The 20,527-nt window shown below is 46.0% G+C and overlaps 1 protein-coding gene and 1 pseudogene across 2 annotated transcripts; both read left to right on the top strand.

Annotated features, from left to right (window-relative positions):
• The first annotated feature begins 801 nt into the window (after positions 1–801).
• On the top strand, positions 802–7,279 carry LOC133914576 (PHD finger protein MALE MEIOCYTE DEATH 1-like; annotated as a pseudogene).
• A 1,608-nt stretch (positions 7,280–8,887) lies between these two features.
• On the top strand, positions 8,888–20,456 carry LOC133915585 (vacuolar sorting protein 39-like). Of its 2 annotated transcripts, XR_009909354.1 has the most exons (14): positions 8,888–9,463; positions 11,657–11,868; positions 12,391–12,522; positions 12,601–12,744; positions 13,866–13,978; positions 14,614–15,034; positions 15,834–16,163; positions 16,719–16,940; positions 17,106–17,348; positions 17,456–17,884; positions 18,477–18,575; positions 19,009–19,225; positions 19,857–19,940; positions 19,974–20,456. XR_009909354.1 is itself a non-coding variant. In XM_062358798.1 (13 exons), the coding sequence occupies exons 1-12, from the start codon at positions 9,022–9,024 to the stop codon at positions 19,207–19,209; spliced, it is 2,988 nt and encodes a 995-aa protein (XP_062214782.1). In that variant the 5' UTR covers positions 8,888–9,021; the 3' UTR covers positions 19,210–19,225; positions 19,857–20,456. The 2 variants fall into 2 exon arrangements, 1 of the variants encoding a protein (XP_062214782.1); XM_062358798.1 differs by having other exon boundaries at positions 19,857–20,456.
• Positions 20,457–20,527: the final 71 nt, after the last annotated feature.

Consider the following 20,527-nt stretch of genomic DNA (forward strand, 5'->3'; position numbering starts at 1 on the left):
TCGAGCAGGGTGGCGCGGTCTCGGGACTTGACCACGAGATCGTCGATGTAGGCCTCGACGTTGCGGCCAACCTGTGAGTCAAGGGTGATGCGAATGACGCGCTGGAAAGAAGACCCAGCATTGTGCAAACCAAAAGGCATTGAAATATAACAATAAGTCCCCACTGAGGTGGTAAAGGTAGTTTTTTCTTCATCCTCTACGGCCATGCGGATCTGGTGATAGCCAGAGTTTGCATCTAAAAAACATAAAAGATCACATCCCGCGGTTGCATCTACAATTTGATCTATGCGGGGCAAGGGAAAAGGATCTTTAGGGCAAGTCTTATTCAGATCGGTGTAATCTACACACATGCGGAGCTTGCCGTTGGCCTTCGGGACGATAACTGGATTCGCCAGCCAGTTAGGGTGGAGGACCTCTCGGATGAATCCGGCGTCAAGGAGCTTGCTGACTTGCTCCCGGATGAACTCCTGGCGCTCAGGCGCCTGCCGCCGGACCTTCTGCTTCACCGGGCGGGCGTCCGGACGCACCGCCAAGTGATGCTCGATCACCTCCCTAGGGATCTCGGGCATGTCAGATGGTTGCCATGCAAACACGTCTGTGTTAGCCCGGAGGAAGGTGACGAGCGCGCTTTCCTATTTGCTGCCCAGGTCACCGCCGATCCGGACGACCTGGGTAGCGTCTTCGCCCACCACGACCTCCTTTGCGGGAACAGAGGCGTCGGCAGTGAGTCGGGGTTTGGATGAAGAGGGTCCCGGGCCCCCTGGGCAGCCTTCAACCTCGGCCTGAGCTGAGACCAAAGCCATGTACGACTGCTCGGCGCAGGAAATGGCGTCGCCGGAGTCGGCAGTCACGGAGAAGGGGCCTGTTGGGCCCGGCATCTTAACCGTGAGGTATGCATAATGGGCGGCCATCATGAATTTGGCGAGCGCCGGGCGCCCGAGGATGGCGTTGTAGGGGAGGGGGAGCTCCGCGACGTCGAAGAGGACGTTCTCCGTGCGGAAGTTATCCCGACTCCCAAAGGTCATGGGTAGCTCGACCTGCCCGAGAGGCAGGGAGTGCCCGGGCGTCACTCCGCAGAATGGAAGCGATGGCTTTAGGCGCCGGGAGGGCACCTGCAACTTCTCGAAGGCCTCCTTGGATAGGAGGTTGAGGCCTGCACCCCCATCGATCAGCACTCTGCTGACCTTGACATTGCAGATGGTGGGGGACACCACCAGGGGTAGTCGCCCCACGGCTGCAGTACTCGCGGGGTGATCGGCCATGCTGAACGTGATCGGGGCGTCCGACCACCTCAGGGGCCTGGCGGCCTCCTCGCTCGGGGTTGCCGAGCACACCTCGCGCCGCATGACCTTGATGCCACGCCGCGAGGAAGGCGTGTAGGCGCCTCCGTCGATGAAGGCGACGGTATGCTCAGGCTCCTGGAAGCCGAGCTTGGCGTTGCCGGGGGTGGCCTCAGCATCGCCTCCCCCGTGGGACTCGTCGAGCTCCCTCTGGCGCTGCTCGACGAGGCCTTTAACCGTACGGCACTCCGTGAGATCGTGCCATCTAGTCTGGTGTATGGGGCACCATTTGCCTGGCTCGGGCCCCGCGGGAGCGGGGGCCCTCGCTGGAGCAGGAGCCCGGGCGGGTGCCGGGGCTCTTGCGGGAGCTGGTGCTCTTGCGGGTGCCGGGACCCTCGCGGGGGCCGGAGCCCTAGGAGGGGCCCGGGCCGGGGCCCTTGCGGGTGCCGACCGCCGGTCGGCGGCTGCCCGGCGTTCTTATCGGTGGTCGGGCTCTTGGGCCATCCTATGGGCAGGGCCCTGGGCCGTCTCGAGAGGAGCGGCTTCATGCTTTCTTCTCTTTTTTCTTTCCCGCCTGTCGGAGCGGGAAGAACTTAGTTGGTCGGCGGCGGGGCACTCAGGGCACGGAGCATGCCAAGCCCGGGCCTCCGCCGCCTTGGCGCACTTGTCGGCCAGTGCGAAGAGTTCCGCAGTGGTCTCAATTTCGTGCGTACCCAGCTTTTCGAGCATCCGCTCGTCGCGGACGCCCTGCCGGAAGGCGACGATGACAGCGTGGGGGGCTATCCGCGGGATGGTGTTGCGGACCTGGCTGAAACGCTGGATGAAGCGTCACAGCGTCTCCCCCTCTTGTTGCTTGACGGCGTGGAGGTCGCACTCCAAGCCGGGACGCGTGAACGTGCCCTGAAAGTTAGCCACAAACTGGTGGCAGAGGTCATCCCAGGAGCTAATAGATCCTGGGGGTAAGTTCATGAGCCAAGAACGGGAGGAGCCCCTCAAGGCAACATGGAAATAATTCGCCATCACCTTTTCACTGCCTCCGGCCGCTTGGACGGCCGTAGTGTATATTTGGAGGAACTCGACGGGGTCGATGGACCCGTTGTACTTCTCTGGCAGCTCAGGGCGGAACTTGGAGGGCCATTTGACCCGTCGGAGTTCACTAGAGAAGGCACGGTAGCCGGTGCCGTATCCCATGGCGCGGGTGGCATTTCTTGGCGGCGAATGCCGACGAGCCGGGGATTCCTGGCGATCGTGGGCCGGAAAAGAGGAAGCCTGGTCCTCAGCCTCGGCCTCCTGCCGGGTTTCCCGCTGGCGCTCGAGGGTGACACGTGCCTCTTCGTGGCCCCTCCGCTCGTTGAGACGCAAGCGGAGGTCCTGGGCTTCGGACACGGCTAGGGGGGGTGGCGCTCCGCCTGGAGGCCCTCCGGCCCGTGCGAACGTTGCCCGTTGATGAGCCGGTTCTAGCAGCGCCACGCTGGGTGGTAGCGCGAGAACTCCCGACCAGCACTTGGCGGCGGGCAGTGCCAACCAGGGCAGCGACGTCTTGGATCCAGCGGCCTTCCGGAGTGTTTGGCGTTGCCTGGACGGGCGGATGCCTGAGGAGAGTGTGCGCCGCAAGCAGCGCACTCCCGGGGCCGGCCTCGCAGAAGGCGAGCCTACGCCGGAGAGGCACCCGGCGCTGTCCAGAGGCGGACCTGGCGGCCGGGGTTTCGACCACCTGCTGGGGGTCAGACGGTGCACCGGCGGCGGCGGCGGCGGACCTGCTGGGCCCAGCGCCCTGGTCCCCTTGGGAGGGGAACGCCGCGCGTGCAGATAGTGGCTGCTGCTAGGACGCAGCAGTGACTGGGGCCTCCTGGATGACGGGCAGCATTTCCTCGCTGGAAGTGGAGCCGGAACGCTGGAGATGGTGTCCACCGGCCATTTTTTCTGTGGAAGAAAAACAAACAAACAGATTCAGGGATGTTCCTCCCTACCTGGCGCGCCAGCTGTCGGAGGATTAACTCTTATCGCAGGGATCCCGAGAGACCCCTTTTTAGAGATTCGGCCGGGGGGATGATCCTGAATAAGTTCGTCGGAGAAATGAATGAGATTAAATGCAACGGCCGGTGGTGGGGGATGATGACCTAGTGCAGAAAGAAGTAAATGCACCGGAGTTTAGACAGGTTCGGGCCGCACGGGGGCGTAATACCCTACTCCTGTATGGATGCAATAACTGTCCTGAGGGAGATCCCTCAAGGATGTAGCTGGTTACAAGAAATATGATCTAACTAAGAGCTTGAGGCTCCTTGTTCTTCGGCTGGAGCTGTGCTCAACCTTGCTCACAGTGTCTCTCCCTGTTGGCTTGGTTCGTTGTGGGGTTGGTCTTCTTCGTGAGTCAATTCGCGTCCAGCCGAGAGCTTTTCTTTGCTTCTGTGTTGCCGGCTCTTTTAAGCACTCGCCGGCTACGACATGCCCTGAACGGGTAGGAGGGGGGCACAAGTTCCAAGACACCATCACTGGGAAAGGCGTCATCATTTCTTCTGGCCGAAGTGACCGGAGGGTGGAAAAACGCCGCCCGCCCAGTCACCTATCACTGTGGACGTCCTGGCAACGGGCGCCATGGAGGGGGCCCACCGGGCAGCTGCAGAGCAACCCGGCGTGCCCGCCCTGTCTTGTTCCTCTGCCACAGCAGGGCGGCAGACGGAACGCGATCCTCGCGATGATACCGGCGATACGGGACGGGACCCGTGCAATTAATAGCCCCACGCCCCTCTGCCAAAGCATGGTAGGGACTGACGCTGCGGCGGGAGCAGTTGGATGTGTCAGGCCACGCACGCTCATTAAATGCGGCTTCGGACCTCTGACTGGCGAATACCTCATCGATGGGCCCCTCGGGGGCCTCTCTGGATCGTCGGGGAACCGAGTGCTCGGGGGTACTGTTCACCTCCCCGAGCACTCTCTCCCGGGAATGCCTATCTTTGTCTTCGGGGTACCGGGTGCTCGGGGGTACTGTTCACCTCCCCGAGCACTCTCTCCCGAGCACTCTTGCACGATCCTTCGGAGAACCGAATGCTCGGGGGCCGCCACGTGCAGCCCCGAGCATTCTCTCCCGAGCACTCTTTGTGTGGAACCTCAGGGAACCGAGCGCTCGGGGGCTGCTGCTCGCAGCCCCGAGCACTCTCTTCCGGAACTTTAGCTCTTCTGGTCATCGGGGGACTAGGGTGCTCGGGGGTGACTTGGCACCGGCCCGAGCACTTTTCTTCCCGGTACTTAGACTCCGCGGATCATCGGGGGACGGGGGTGCTCGAGGACTAATGACTGTGGCCCCGAGCACCTTCTCCCGGGACTCGAACTCTCCTTACCCCGCGGGAGAGACCTCGCGGGATGGCGATACGTGGCCGATGGCTGGCCTGGCCTCGGGACTCAGGGACCCCCGGTTCTTGATACACCGACAAAGGTGGTCAGAAACTTGGCTTATGTCTTAAAGAATCATTAACATCAAAATAGGTTGCTTTTATAATTATTTTATTATTAAAATGACATTTATACAAACAAACCCTGAGTTAAGCCTATCTTGACTTTTGGTCCTTATGTCATATTTTTACCACACTTACCGAGTATTCCATATACTCATGTTTGCTCCCTCTCATATAATCTTGTTGCTGCTTAGAAGACGAAGACTACGAGAATTTTTCAGAAGATGGAGCTGAGTTCTAGGCGGACGACTTTTCGATCGATTGTCTGTGGAGTTGGGCGTTGTGCTAAGTTTATTTTTCGCTGCTTTGTAATATTTTTTTAAACTGTTGAGTCATTGATGTAATAAAGTAATATAATAATAATAATATTGTATCTGTTACTCACTTATAACGTCACTACGTATATGTAATTTGATTGTATTATACATATAGTTTATATTTAGTTTAGTCTTAAAATCAAGTGTGACAGACACCGAAAGCATGCCGTGGACCTCCGCCTTCTGTTCGGTGTGGCACACGGTGAGACATGGTTTACCCGCTGGGTATACTGCCTTGCTAAGGGCTGCTTCAGCGTGTCTACCTCTACCTATGCTGCTGCGTTGGAAGCCCTAGCAGCTCTGCCCGTTGACTATCTCCGCAGCCGTCATGTTCGCCGTGTGGTCACCATCTACAGCTGCCTCTCCAACAAGCCACTGGCCACCGTCCGAGAGTTCCTCCGCTGCCTCCTTGACTGGAAGCACCATGAGCCCCCATTTTCACTGGATCCGGATCCCCTGACTTCAGCGGGATGAAGTCATGAGTGAACAGTAATTCGTGAGTAGATGAACAGTTCTGACGTCGATTTACTGTAGCATAAATACTGTAGCAACAGTTTCGTTAATTTACAGTACATATTTTACTGTTCCGTTATACTGTAGCAGTGCATCTGATCCATCCATCTGTGATCCAACGGTCTACAGACGTTCGAAGTCACCTGACTTCACCAGTGGATGAAGTCAGTGGATCCGATTCCATTTTCACCACCTCCTGCGAAGACATGCTCACGGCTGCCATTCTTGCTGCCAAAGTCATGCGTGGTGAAGAGGCTGAGGCAGCCAAGCCAGCGGTTTGAGGATGTGGTTGACCTGCTCCAGTGTCGTTGGTCCAAGAAGCAGCTGCTCAATGCTGCAGTGGTCGTTGTTGATAAGCTGCTGGAGTATGCTGATGGCACAAAGATGACACGGCAGGCATTGCGAGATGCATCCAGGGGTGCCATTGGTGACACTGGTCTACTTGACTTTGTCACCAAGTCCCTTAGTGGGACACGGATACTCTGTATTAATGACGATTAATACAGAAGATTACTGTTTATACAGTAATATGAGCCTGCTGACAGTAATTAATCACTATTACTGTGGATACTGTAGTGATACTGTTTGATTGTAATGTAGCACGGAATTGTACTGTAGCACTTTGTACTGTAGCAATCATGTAGCAGTTGATCCCATCCATCTCTCTCCAAATCAACGGCTGTGGAGTGTTCCTAATGCACTCTACTATAGCTTTATGCAGTTGTCAGAGGATCCCGACTGCCCTTAGTGACACCATTGCTGGTAACCATATTGTGTGTCGTGTGCCTGACCCTGAACACGCGTGCTTAACTTCAGCCTTGAGGAATATGCTGAGCCAGAGCCAGAGCCAATGGAAGTTGAGGCAGAGTGCACCCCTCCTGTGGTCCGATGGCCAAGCACAGCGGAGTTGGAGCGGGATATGTGCGCTGTGTGCCAGGCAATGGTAGAGGCGCACAGTAAAGCAGCACAGCAAGCACTGGGTGAAATGATGGGGCCTCGGGGTTGAGTGGCGACCGCAGCCGTGGGAGGTTACTGAACTTACAAAGCCGCCGCCGCCGGGGGATGTGGTGGTGGCGCCACTGCATGCATCCATAGGTGAACTGCTTGTCGAGGCAGAGCATGCGCTGCGGGACACGTACTGCTTCCTTGAGGAGTTCCAGGCCGAGCCACTGGATGGCATCGCTGGGGAGAAGTGGGATCCAGTGATGCGGTGGGGCAGAGTGCCTGGCGACACGATCGGCGTGCATGGCCACGGAGCAGGCATGGAGACTGGGCTACGGTACCAGGGCGGGGCTGGTGTGTGGGAGGTGCGGTGCGCGTGTGGCGTGCAGGACGATGACGGGGAGCGCATGGCGGCATGCGACGCATGCGATGTCTGGCACCACACGCGTTGCATCGGCATTGAGGACGGTGAGCCCGTGCCAGCACTATTTCTCTGCATGCGCTGTGGTGCCGCGCTCATGGCCGCTGGGCCTATTCTGGATGAGGCACTAATGGTGCCTGAAGTGAAGTGACAATTCTTTTGCTCCTTTCGTAGTTCTAACATCCCCTTGGTTCATATGCCTGACGGTGGTAGTCTGACGAGGTAAACCAGTTCTGAAACTGCAACCTTTTGTGGAAAGTGCGTTGGTGTAGTACGATGTAGTAATACCGTTCGTTATCTGTAGAAGTAGTAGAGGAGATCAGGAGTAGAGAGTAGAAAGGGAAGCACTATCCATGTCGCTAGCAATCCGACTGGAAATTTTGTACCTGATACGTTACAGAATCTGATACTGTAAATAGCTGTTCTGTGATTGCACCTTCCTACTGTCTGTGAATTCTGTCTATGAAGTTACATCTGTTCACTCTAAGCATTGTTGATGACCCATCATCGCATTGTGTTGGTTTGGTGTTTGGTTTGGTGTTAGTCTGTGCAATGGTGTTTACAACGACTGGTGGTTCCAATCGTTTGGTGGCTTGTACTGTTGGGGTACTCTGCAGACTGCTGCACAGCCGGTTTGTTTGGTTTGTTGTTTATCAGTGCAATGATGTTTACGACTCTAATTGCATCGAACTTCGTTTGTGATGACAGGTTGAGTGATTTTCTCTGTCTAAATAACTGATGGAAACGGAACCTGATTTGATTGGTTGTTTTTTCTCAAGGTAAGCATGGGCTTTGTATTAGAACTTTGGATGTTGGGAATTTGGGATACGAATGCTCTGACGATCTTGTACCCTCCAGATTGTTGTACAGAGTAAACGCATTCATGTGTTTCTTATGGGGTCTTACATGGGTTAGCTATGTGGCGCCTAAGTTGTCTAAGAGCCATGGTTGAAGTTGATAATTCAAGATTTGATACAACATGGTACTGATTAGTTATTCTTATAGCCATGGTGTGACGGATGCATATAACCCTTTAAAAAAGGTGTATTTAGTTACTCACATCTACTGATTTAGATATGTTTGTTTGGACTTCTGTTTCTGGTTTTCTAAAAAAATTGCGAGTTTAGCTTTTTTAAAAGTTGTTTTTAGATTTTTAGCTGTTGGATTTTATAATATTTTTAACTTCCCAGTATACTATTTCTCGGAAAAGCTATTCTCAACTATCTTCTAAGTTTCCAGTTCATTTCCTCATAAGAGTCTGTTTTCTGCAGAAACCACTTTTCAGCAAACATGTTTGTTTGTACTTTTAGCTTCTGAGCTTCTGACAGAAGCAGCCTGAAACAAACAGACACTCAGTGTGGCTTGGTAGATGTAAATATACGTCTTTAGCCTAGCTTAGGAGGAAAGTTCGATTCAAACTTTACTCTGCAACCTAGCTTAGATGAGCTCACTTGTACATGCATTCATACGGCCTTAGATTCAGCCAACTAAACAGAGGCTCGCTTAATCTGTCTAAATAAATATAATCAACTAAATATTTTATTAACAAATATAACTTTGCTCGCTCTACATAGACCATCAAAACGAATAATACCCAATGTAAATAACCAGTCATACTCAAAAACTTTTAGGTCTCTTTTGGTTGGAAGGGATAATAATTTAGAGGCGAGGGTAATTCATAGGTTTTCAGTGGCGAATTGGACTTTGGTCGGTATTCATTCATTGAAATCTAAAATCGTGAATTGGACTTTGTCAATCCAACTCGCATCAATTTTAAGCATATGGAGGAGATGGTAATTGATGGGAATCATTTTGATAATCTAAACATCTCAATGCATAATTATTATAGATCCGGGTGGCTACTTGCTGCATACGACCGGTATGGCTCCAACCTGTCTACGCATGCGTATGTATGTACCCGTATCCCATACGTATCCGACCGTATACCCCCGTCCTCTAGGCAACGTCCTAACACGATCTCGCCTTCGTGAGTCGTGACGCTCGCCTTCATCCCCCTCCTCCTCCGTCGCCGCCGGACGACCGCGGCTGCCATCTAACACTGCCGTGGAGGGCCCGCGCGACCGTGCCCGTCGGCCATGGTGCACAGCGCGTACGATGCGGTCGAGCTGGTGGCCGGCGTGCCGGGCCGCATCGAGGCCGTCGCCTCCCACGCCGGGAAGCTCCTCGTCGCGGCCTCCGATCCCGAAGGCTTCCTCCGCAGCTCCGACTGCTCCCTTCGCATCTACTCCGCCCCGTCCCCCGCCGACGGCGGCGAGATCCAGAGGGACGGGCCCTACGCGCTCGAGCGGCAGGAGCCGCGGTTCTGGCGGCGCCCGCCCTTGGCCATGGAGGTCAGCGCCAGCCGCGACCTCCTGCTCTCACTCTCCGAGTGGGTAGCGCTCCACCGCCTCCCCGGGCTCGAAACCGTCGTCGTTGTCTCCCCTAAGACCAAGGGCGCCAACGTCTTTGCCTGGGACGACCGGCGGGGCCTCCTCGCCGTCGGCCGACAGAAGCGTCTCACCGTTTTCCGCCTCGACAGTGAGAATTTACTTTGCATTGCCTATCTGCTTGATATGATTCTAGTATTTCTTTATTCATTTCTTACCTTGGCCATAGGTTGCCGCCCATCATATTCATTGGGGTTTCGGTAGAGCTAGGGATCACCTATTGGTAGCACTCGAATTGGGGTTGTGGAATGTGAATTCGAGATCAACTTGTGTTTGGTTAAATAGGGAAAATTGGCATGTAACTGTTTGTCTGGAGGATAAGCAACTAGTTGCAGTTTTAGTGATGCAGCGTCATGTGAATTTAATTACTGTCTGTTTAAGTTGGAAGCCTTCAGTGAAGAGTTTTGAACTTTACCCCTGATTGGTCATATTTACTCTTCGGAAATGCACCATGGTAGTTAGTTACTTTTTATGGTTAGTCCACATGCTGAGCACATTACAATATTTGAATTCGGACAACCCTGGCATATTGCTGTTAAAGATTGAGCTGTTTCAATTTAGTGGCGTTACTATTATCTATGTTTAGCCTAATCTAGCTGTACCATGTGATGTAATGCCCTTACTCCAACAGCAACAACAACAACAACAAAGCCTTTGTCCCAAGCAAGTTGGGGTAGGCTAGAGATGAAACCCACAAGATCCAACTAAAAAGATGTAATGTCCTTACTCCAACTTAATAAAATGTGTACTTTGAGACTGTTAAGTATATGTGTATGTATACAAGACATATATTTATATCTAGCCCATAAAGCCCATGGCCTAGGTGCCTATCCTGATGTACATGTATACCAAATCCCTAATGCAATATACAGTGAAGTGGTATTTTTCTCCAGAAGTTTCATGGCATCAGAGCTACTTCCGCCACCACCAATCCCATGACCTCGCCGCCACCAGGATGCTCTGGGCTCGACGCCGGTGAGCCGATTCACTGCACCACCCTCACCATGAGCCCAAGGGGGCTCGATTTGCCCAATTTAGCTTCTATGCCACCACCGCTGCATCTCCTGTGCCATTGCCACTGCTTCCCTTGTGCTGCTGCCAGTTCTTCCCTTGTGCTCCTACCTCAATCCACTATGCACATTTGCTTCGTGTTCTGAGGTATATGCGGGGTACAACATCACATTGGCTATTTTATGCAAAATCAAGCCCGCTTCAGTTGTATGCTTACTCTGATTCTACTTGGGCTAGTGATCTTGTTGATTGCCGTTCCATCACAGGCTATTGCATATTTCTTGGTACTTCTCTCATTGCATGGAAGTCCAAGAAACAAATGCAGTTTCACACTCCAGTGCTGAAGCAGAACTCAAAGCTCTTGCCACCACAACAACAGAGATAGTTTGTCTTTGATGGTTGCTGGCTGATTTTGGAATTTCATGCTCCCCTCTCCCCTATTATGTGATAATACCAGTGCTATTCAGATAGCCAAAATAATCCAGTAAAGCATGAGCTGACCAATCATATTGGTATAGATGCATCCTTCATCAGATCTCGTTGCTAACAGTCAACAATTGATCTCAACTATGTTCCCTCTGAATTTCAAGTGGCGGATTTCTTCACAAAGGGCCAGACTAGAGATCAACATCGCCTTCATCTTCTCAATTCAATGTGCCAAATTCATCATCACTTGATCCAACTTGAGTTTGAGAAGGGGGAGGGGGGGGGGTTAAATATACGTGTATGTATACAATAGACATATATTTATATCTAGCCCAGGTGGCCCATCCTGATGTATATGTATATTAAATCGCTAATGCAATATACAGTGAAGTGATATTTTTCTCCAGAAGTTTTAGAGACAACTCGATATATTATTACTTTTAATGAAAATTAATTTCTTTTGAAACTTTTTCCTTTTTCTGGCTGGCGGAGTTTGCAATTGTATCCACATGTGAAATTAAGAAAAGCTTCTGACGTTGTACATGTTCTTTTGTTGAAATACATAGCAGGAAAACTGCTCTAAAGCTTAACATTGTTCTAACTGCAGGATATAGAAGATACATTTGTTTGCCAGCATTTGATGCATTATATAAGAGTAGAGGTTGTCTTGTGCCTACTGCCTGCAAATGTTGATTCTCATATAGGACCTATTAATCGATTTGTGTAAGCTTGTATGCCAAATAAGGGAAGCAAGAAAGATAAAAAATGTTCTAGAGTAGACTATGAGAATAGCAATTTAAATGATATCATTTTGAACAGGTGAGCCAACTCTATTTCTATTTGTCAGGTGGGCGAGAATTCGTTGAGGTGAAGGAATTTGGTATTCCAGATGTGGTGAAATCTATGGCCTGGTGTGGTGACAACATATGTCTCGGGATTAGGAGGGAGTATATGATAATAAACAGTATGACGGGGGCACTAACAGAAGTGTTCTCTTCTGGGAGGATTGCTCCTCCTCTAGTTGTGCCTCTTCCTACTGGGGAGCTCCTCCTCGGAAAGGTTAAGATTTCTTGTTCATGATATTATTTGAATGTTCTAGTTGATTTGCCATTTCATGATTGTGTTTGGCAGTTGGATGGCGGCGCTTTTTTGACATCCTTTGGTTCAAAAGTGACAGAATTCTATGCTGTACAAGAAGAGTGGGACAATTCTTCTAAAAATACGACTTATTTTCATTTTCTAAGTTCAGGATAAGAGAATCTTATCGTCTGAAATACTGAAATGTTCCTGGCACAATTGATGAGACCCTTAGTTTTCATGCTAGCACTGATATAACACCGCCACCAGTTAGAATGCAATGCTGTCTTGATTATTCTGTTATCTGAGGACATGTCTTATTTCAGACTCCAGAACATGCTTTCCAGAGTGAACAGCGCAATAATGATATTGAACAAAATGTTTTTTTAGCAGAGTGTCTCTTAAAGTCATCTATATTCAGACAATTAGTTTCTCTAAGAATTTCGTTTATCCTTTTTGTTAAGTATTATCTCACATGTTGTAGTATTTTCTCTGCTTATTCAGGATAATATTGGGGTATTTGTTGATCAAAATGGGAAACTTATTCAAGACGGCAGGATAATTTGGTCTGACACGCCTGCTTCTGTTGTTATACATAAACCATATGCTGTGGCACGCCTGCCACGGCATGTTGAGGTGAGTTTATTGTTTTGTATATTCCAATTGTAAGAATAATGTGGAAGTAATAAGATTTGTAACTTGGTATTCTTCCAGATACGGTCTCTTAGAGCCCCCAATGCATTGGTTCAGACGGTTGTCCTCCGTGATGTACAAAAGTTTGTTCAAACTGACAACTGTATACTTGCTGCGCTAACTAACTCTGTTTATGGTTTGCTGCCTATTCCTATTGGTGCCCAGGTATGCAATTGTTTGGTTTATTAATTCTGATGAGCGTGTTGGTATCAATATTAGTGCTTGCGGCATATTTATCATTTTGTGCATCACAAGTCACAGTACTCATCTGTTTCATGCTAGCCTTCAGTATAGGTTGAATATAACAGTGCAGTTACTATGTTAGTAGGGCTGTAAGAAAAGCTCAAGGCTCGTGAGCTCCTCTTGCTCGGCTCGCCCTAGGCTTGATTTGAGCTCAACTCAAGCTCCAACTATCCGAGCTCGAGCTTGAACCCGACCTTGCGAGCCTAACGAGCTTGAATAGTGTGGTTAAAGCTTGAATTATTTTTCCCACATATTTCCCTCCAAAAGTTTTGAGCCGAGCTTACTCGAGATCGACCTTTTATACAAATTTATATTAAAGTATTTAAAATCCATTGGTTATATTAATGAATGTTTAACAGTGTATGAAAATATGATGTAATAGAACCTGGCAAAGCAACTTGAGCTAAATATGATATGAAAGATTGGGCAACCGAAGTTAACTGAGTGATGTTTGATATAAGCTACTGAGTTTTATTTTCCAGTTGTAATTGGTATGATGTTTCTCTATATCTTCCTTGTGGAATATAAGGTGACTTCCTTGTGGAATATAAGGTGACGTCTAGAGTTTAGCCACCCCAGACCTTATCTGCTAAGCTTCATTAGACACCCTCTATGTTCATAACTGGTCCATAAAATGCCCTGTTGCACTCATGAAGTTTTATAGGTTCATTAATTGATGTTGCTTGAAAACTAGAGAAATAACTTGTCCTGATATCACTGCAAATTTCTGAACAATTTGCAGCAAAAAATAAAAATAATATTGAATGCTTTGGTATAATGATTCTTCTTCAAAATAAAGACCAGCTGAATTATTTATAGACACAGGCTAGTAATTATGTTCATATCCCTTATCTGTTACCAGGTCCATTTCAAATTTTATCCAATAGATTATAATGCGATGAGGCCTTCTGCATTTCCACAGGAATGTTAGTACTTAGCTGGAAAATATAAGTAAACATTAAATTATCCATCTTGGTGATTTCAGGAGTTGTTTGCCCGCGTTGGTTCTTAAATGTACATCTTTTACCTAATTTACTCTACAGATAGTGCAATTGACCGCGTCTGGAGAATTCGAGGAGGCGCTAGCATTGTGTAAGCTACTTCCTCCAGAGGATTCAAACTTACGAGCTGCAAAGGAAAGCGCAATACACATAAGGTATGTTCAGATTGTCCAATCTAAAGGCCACAGTAATACTTGATTTGGAGTCTGTTTATGTGAAAAGCAGAGTTTCTATGCCTATATGTTTGTCGTTACATAACACGATTGAGTATCCATGCTGTTCCTCTTTAGTCAGGCTGTTGTAAGCACTTCAGGCTTTTGTAGTGATTTGATCAACCAAGACATGAAATCCAGTAAATCACATATTCTTATGTGGCACACCACTTGTTTTCTTCGATGCACTTCTAATAGGATTAATATCTCTTGGACATGTATGTGGCACTGTTGAATTCATGTACGGAACAGAATGGAAATTTTGGGAAATTTTTTTGTTATTTCGAGATGTACAATAAAACATAGCGAATAAATAAATTGTCATGACAAGGGTTGGTATACACCAAGATAAGTAAATATTGATTAAAACATGGGGGTGTTACAAAGGGAATTTCTCTTTAAGCTCAGCGCCCCTATTGCCAAAATTTTATTGGCCCACTATCGAGTCTATATTTAAAGTACATGCACCGAGTCTTGTACATTGCTGGTCAAAGTAATTTTGTGTTCTCTTGTAATATTTTCATTTGGTTCCGTGAACAAAATTAAATGACAATTTTCCTTTTGATTTTGTGAATTAGATATGGGCACTTTTTGTTTGATAGTGGGAGCTATGAGGAAGCAATGGAGCAGTTTTCGGATTCACATGTGGATATTACTTATGTGTTATCTCTATACCCTTCTATTGTTCTGCCTCAAACACACATTATAGGTGAACATGACAAGCTGCAAGACATGCCAGAATTAGCAAGGGAATCCTCTGATGTGACAGATGAGATGGAATCATACTCTTTGCAACTCCATGAATCTGATGATAAATCTCCATTGGAGATAAAGAAAATGAGTCACAATGCTCTAATTGCCGTTGTGAAGTATTTGCAGAAGAAAAGAAGTGCAATAATCGAGAGAGCAACAGCTGACGTAACAGAAGAAGTGGTCTCTGGAGCTATGCACCACAGCTTAATCTTATCAGAGCCATATAAGTCAAAGAAGCCAAACAAGGTATTTACTGTTTCAAGGGCTTTATTTTTTTTTGTTACAAGTATTTTAACTAGTAACTAATAACTACTACTGACTGATGTGGAATTGCATGAAGCAGAAACTAATATACATAAAAATATAATAAACAAGGGTCTGAGTTTCTCCAACTTATCAAGAAGTAAATTAAAACTTGTATCACGTTTGATTTTTGAGCCTTTGAGAATGACTCTTATCATAGCATTCAGTATGAATCCATGTTTGCTTTAATGCAATTTGCTTAGTGTTATCGGTACTAGAGCTTGCATTTGCTACAGCCAAATTCATTTTAGGATCCCTGGACAGACAGATTTTTTTAAAGAAAAGTGAACGTTTCATCCTTAGGCATCTGGCAAACTCTATGGGTGTCTGAGATCAGTAGAAAAATATGGAAAGGAAGAAGGCAAACATGTTTATTCTTCCATTTATCTAGTAGCTAAATTGGAACACTTCCTAGTGTCATGCGCACACAATAACCTAAAGTTTGATAAGAATTTAACTTCCTGTCTAGTACCATACTATTTTTATTCCCTTAGAACTGAGGTAAATGTGATTCCTTGGTTTGGAATGATTTGCATTCTGGTGCCGAAGAAAATATGATCATAGATTTCTTGTCAGGATACCACTACTCAAAATCTTTTCTCAGGCATTGTGTGTTTATTAGTGTCCAACTGTGCATGGTGCTACATCAATTGTACAAATAAGTGCAAATGTAAGAGTCTATCTGTTAAATACAAACAAACAAAATGTGATCTGTAATAATTCTACTGTGTTTTCATTTCAGAAGCGAGCTCAGACACATACAAGCTCTATTGCTAGAGAAATGGCAACTGTACTGGACACATCTCTGCTTCAAGCTCTTATTCTTACTGGGCAGTCATCAGGGGCAATAGAGTTGTTGAAAATACTTAATTATTGTGATTTGAAGATATGCGAAGAGTTTTTGAAGGAGCGGAGCGACTATATGGTGTTACTTGAGCTCTACAAAAGCAATGACATGCACCGTGAAGCTCTCCAGCTACTCAATCAGTTAGTCGAAGAATCAAAATCTGAGATGGAAAATACTGATTTTAACAAAAAGTTTAACCCTCAAATGATCATTGAGTATCTCAGGGTATTATTGCTTCTTCGTTGTTATTATTTAGCTGGTATTATTCTTTGCATACACTAACTGATGAAACCCATTCCAGTGCTGTTGGATTTTATATGCCTTGTTGCATGGTGTTCTATCTGTCCTCAGATGAGCTAATATCCACAAGCTAGATAAATTCATGTATAAATGTGTCATTGTTTTAGTAAGTTAACATATTAAGTGCAGAAACACCAGCGAGGTATTATAGTCAAAGTGCAATCCATGTGTCATTGTTTCAGATTGATAGTCCAAGTAGTTTATATTCTTTCGATCTGATGATAGTATCATATGGAGTTGGTTATTGTTAATGTTAGTACGCTGTCATTTCCTGTTTCATGCACTTATTCGCCTCCAAGAATTGCTTGTTCTTATTGGAGAAACTTGTTGCACAATGGTTGTTTTCTATTTTATTGTTTGATATGTTGTTCGAGGTTATCATTTGGACTTTTTCTTGGTATTATGAATACAATATCCTTCTTGTCACATTGTTTTGTGGTTCTATGGTTGATTTGAGATTCTGTGCATTTTCTTTTGCAGCCCCTTTGTAGATCTGACCCAATGCTGGTTTTAGAGTCTTCCTTGTATGTCCTTGAACGCAACCCGTCAGACACTATTGAGCTGTTTTTATCTGAAAAGGTTCCAGCAGATTTGGTAAATTCATATCTGAAACAACATGCTCCAAATTTGCAGTCAATTTACTTAGAATTGATGCTATCAATGAGTGAATCTGGGATCAATCCTAATCTGCAAAATGAGCTGGTATGCACATTTTCCATTGTTACTTTGTTAGTATGTGTTCATATCCAATCAATTCACTTTATGCTGCCTAGATGATTTTATTTCCATAAACTGTTCCTGCGAAGTTCACAGTAAAATAGTAAATGGACTTCTGATCTTCTGATATCTGAACCTTCTGGTCTGAAGGTGCAACTGTACCTTTCTGAAGTTCTTGACTGGTACAAGATTCTGAAGGAAGAGGGAAACTGGACCGAGAAAACATACTCCCCAACACGGAAGAAGTTAATATGTACATTAGAGAATAATTCAGGTTACAATACAGACTTACTTCTTAAGCGTCTTCCCCAGGATGCCCTTTTTGAAGAGCGTGCTATATTGTATGGGAAAATAAATCAGCACCTCCGTGCACTATCTCTCTATGTTCACAAGGTACCATTGCTTTTTGATGTGCCTTTGATCCATTAATATTTTTTGTTTTGGTTAGGTATTTTTTTTTTTAAGGTTATATTCTGATTGAATTGTGCTCTACTTTGCAGCTCCAGATGCCAGAGCGAGCAGTTGCATATTGTGACCGTGTTTATGAGGAAGGAGCACAACAACCTTCCAAGTCAAATATTTATTTTAATTTTCTACAAATTTATCTGAACCCAAGAAAAGCTGAAAAAGAATTTGAGCAGAAAATTGTGCCAGTGGCATCAGAGTTCCCTGGAATACAAAGGGTTAGCTCTGCTACTAAGGTCAGGGGCGGGCGTACAGGTAAAAAGGTTGTTGAGATCGAAGGGGCTGACAACATACGCTTTAGCCCCAGTGGGACTGATAGTGGCCGAAGTGATGGTGATAGAGACGATGTAAGTGATGGAGGCCCTATAATGTTGAACGAAGCACTTAAATTATTAAGCCAAAGGTGGGACAGGATAAATGGTGCTCAGGCTCTTAGGTTGCTACCAAGAGACACAAAACTCCAGGTAAATCTTTATATATACTGTGGTGTGTGGTGACATCTTTTCATCTGGCCTAGTTCTATGCCAGGCCACACCCACCATCCTATTGTGGTGTTATGATTAAAAGGCAACAAAAGAAAAGATGGATTTTTGTGTTAATGCTACTGAGTATGCAACATTTCCTCAAAAAGGCAATGTAGTTATGTAGATTGAGGACAAGGAGCAAAGATCCTGCTTCTACCTAAACATTCATGTGAATTTATTGTGCACACAGGGATGGACAAGGAATTCGTGTACTTTCTGTGTGTAGGCATAAACAAGCTATTATATACATCACCATTTCCATTTTGAAGTTTACTAAGAATGATGTAATATTGTCCCCAATTTTCCATATATGACATAACACTGTTGATTGTTATGCTTTATTATTATATATTCAAACTCTTGCTAGGAACATAGCTATGCGCTATGCCCTTCTAGAAATGAACACAAGTATGCAGCTTCTGAGATGCCTATGTTCCAGAATTGGTTGCTTCAGTTGTTTAATTTCATCTTTCGGAATGTCCATTTGTCAAAGCTTCTGAAGGTTCTAACTATCTGATTTGAACACTTGCAGGATCTGGTGTCATTTCTTGAGCCACTATTGCGTAACTCTAGTGAACATCTACGCAATTATTTGGTTATCAAAAATTTGATTTTCCGAGCAAACTTGCAGGTTAGCTTGATGTTATGTTTTCGTTTTGCTACTGTCTCCTTGTTAGTATTTATTTCTAGCCTTATTCTATAAATGATGCTAGTCTTTGGGATTCTCCTAGGGAAATGTCACTACATCCTTTAAGAGATGTAATTAACTTAGATTGCTGTGCGGTTGTGCTCCCTTATCTAATATCCTTCCACTCTAGTATGCATCTCCAAGACTTAACATAATGAGGCATTAATCATCTTTTGCACTGATAAACAGAAAGTGCCTATTATTTTGCTTTAATGCAAAATTCTTACAGATGTGCTGTCTCATCATGTATTTCATTGTAGTATTGTGATGCGCTCGTGACCTTCTTAACAGTGCTGTTACAACTGTTACCAACTTTGTTGTGTAGTGCAATGAACGAACTTTTGCCTCTTTTCTCACAATTGTCTCAATATGTCAGGTAAAGGAGGATTTGTATAAACGGCGTCAAGCTGTTGTCAAGATTGATGGAGATAGCATATGCTCTCTTTGCCATAAGCGCATTGCAAATAGTGCTTTCGCAATTTACCCAAATGGACAGACATTGGTGCATTTCGTCTGCTTTAGAGAATCACAGCAGATTAAGGCTGTTAGAAGAGCAAACTCTGTGAAACGTAGATAATATGGCGGTGCTTCAGGTATACATTCGTACTCCACATTTATAGGTCAATATTATGCCGATAGTGCACACGAGTTGAATACAACAGCTGTTTTTGCCTAAACCATTGTAAAGGTCTGAAACATCATACTCCCTTTATTATATACCACCGTCCTTTCTATATTCCTGCCCCTGGACCCTTATTGTATTGCCATGGAAATTGCACAATATCGGTTTCACTCCTTGAATATGTTGCTATCTCAAACCCTGACTACCATTACCTCATCATGGAGGACAATTAATCTATATGCATTGCCCTGATCTGGGCTGGTTTTCCTAAGCATGACTTTCTTGCCCATGATATCTTACGTTGTGGGCTACTGAGCACTACTTTCTGACACATCAACTTCCCTGGTGGAGTGTGAATTACCATCGTTTGGTGGAAAATGTACACATGGATGCTACTTTTCTTGTATGCTAATTTTAATGCTGCATTTTTGGCTGCTGTAAGAATAATATATACTAGTTAGTAATTTCTCTGATCTTAGATCCATTCATCCATCACGTTTTTACTCTTACAACATGGCTTTTCTATCTATTATGAAGTTTTACGGCTGAAAGATTTCTGCTAACTTGATACTGTTGAATAATATGGACATTTCGCTCGACAGGTCATAGTGTCAACCATCTGGAACGCAAGGTTCACTCACCTGGGCACATGCAACCCAACCAGCTTGCAAAATTTTGGGCAACGCTTGGAACAAGCCGTTCCAAATGTCCATTCCATTTTTGGTTGCTTAGTCTCCAGCTTTGCCAGTACGCTTTGCTGGATTTGCAGTGGTAATTTATAACAGATGTTATTGGTTGAATTTCTTGCTCTCACTTCATTGCGCCAAAATTTCATTGATGTCAACTTATGGAAATCCTGTTGTTGGTCTTTACTGGATTTGAGTGTTCTGCTTCAGAAGTTTTGAAGTGCCCTTCGATCTCTTCGGAGCCTTGAAGTGCTTGCTCACTCTCTTCTTTTTTCAGTCCAGAGAGCCTACTGGAAAACTGTAGAATGTAGATGAAAATGTAGTAAGGTTCCGGTGAAGTGATAGTTGTGTAGTTGTGTTTATAGTGTTCCAACTATGTGTTCAGCTGTGATGTAAATAGGGGGTGGCTCTGTCTTCTTAATCGTGTTGCGTTCTGAAATTTTGAGTGATGGCAGTATGTGTGCTAGAGCATTCCACATTATAATACAAAGAATATGAAAATGGATGTAATCATTTTGATATGAGCTTGCCTCACGATGGCAATTGCTAACTGGTTCAAGCTGCCGAATTGCGTAGCCCCCACTTGT

Source organism: Phragmites australis, chromosome 4, assembly GCF_958298935.1.
Source record: "Phragmites australis chromosome 4, lpPhrAust1.1, whole genome shotgun sequence".
NCBI lineage: Eukaryota > Viridiplantae > Streptophyta > Magnoliopsida > Poales > Poaceae > Phragmites > Phragmites australis.

Bases quoted from the DNA above. Each gene is read 5' to 3' on its own strand.
- LOC133915585 (XM_062358798.1), top strand. From the start codon at position 9,022: ATGGTGCACAGCGCGTACGATGCGGTCGAGCTGGTGGCCGGCGTGCCG. The intron at 12,745-13,865 runs GTATGCAATTGT...TTTACTCTACAG, and splicing joins CTATTCCTATTGGTGCCCAG to ATAGTGCAATTGACCGCGTC. The intron at 17,885-18,476 runs GTAAATCTTTAT...GAACACTTGCAG, and splicing joins CAAGAGACACAAAACTCCAG to GATCTGGTGTCATTTCTTGA.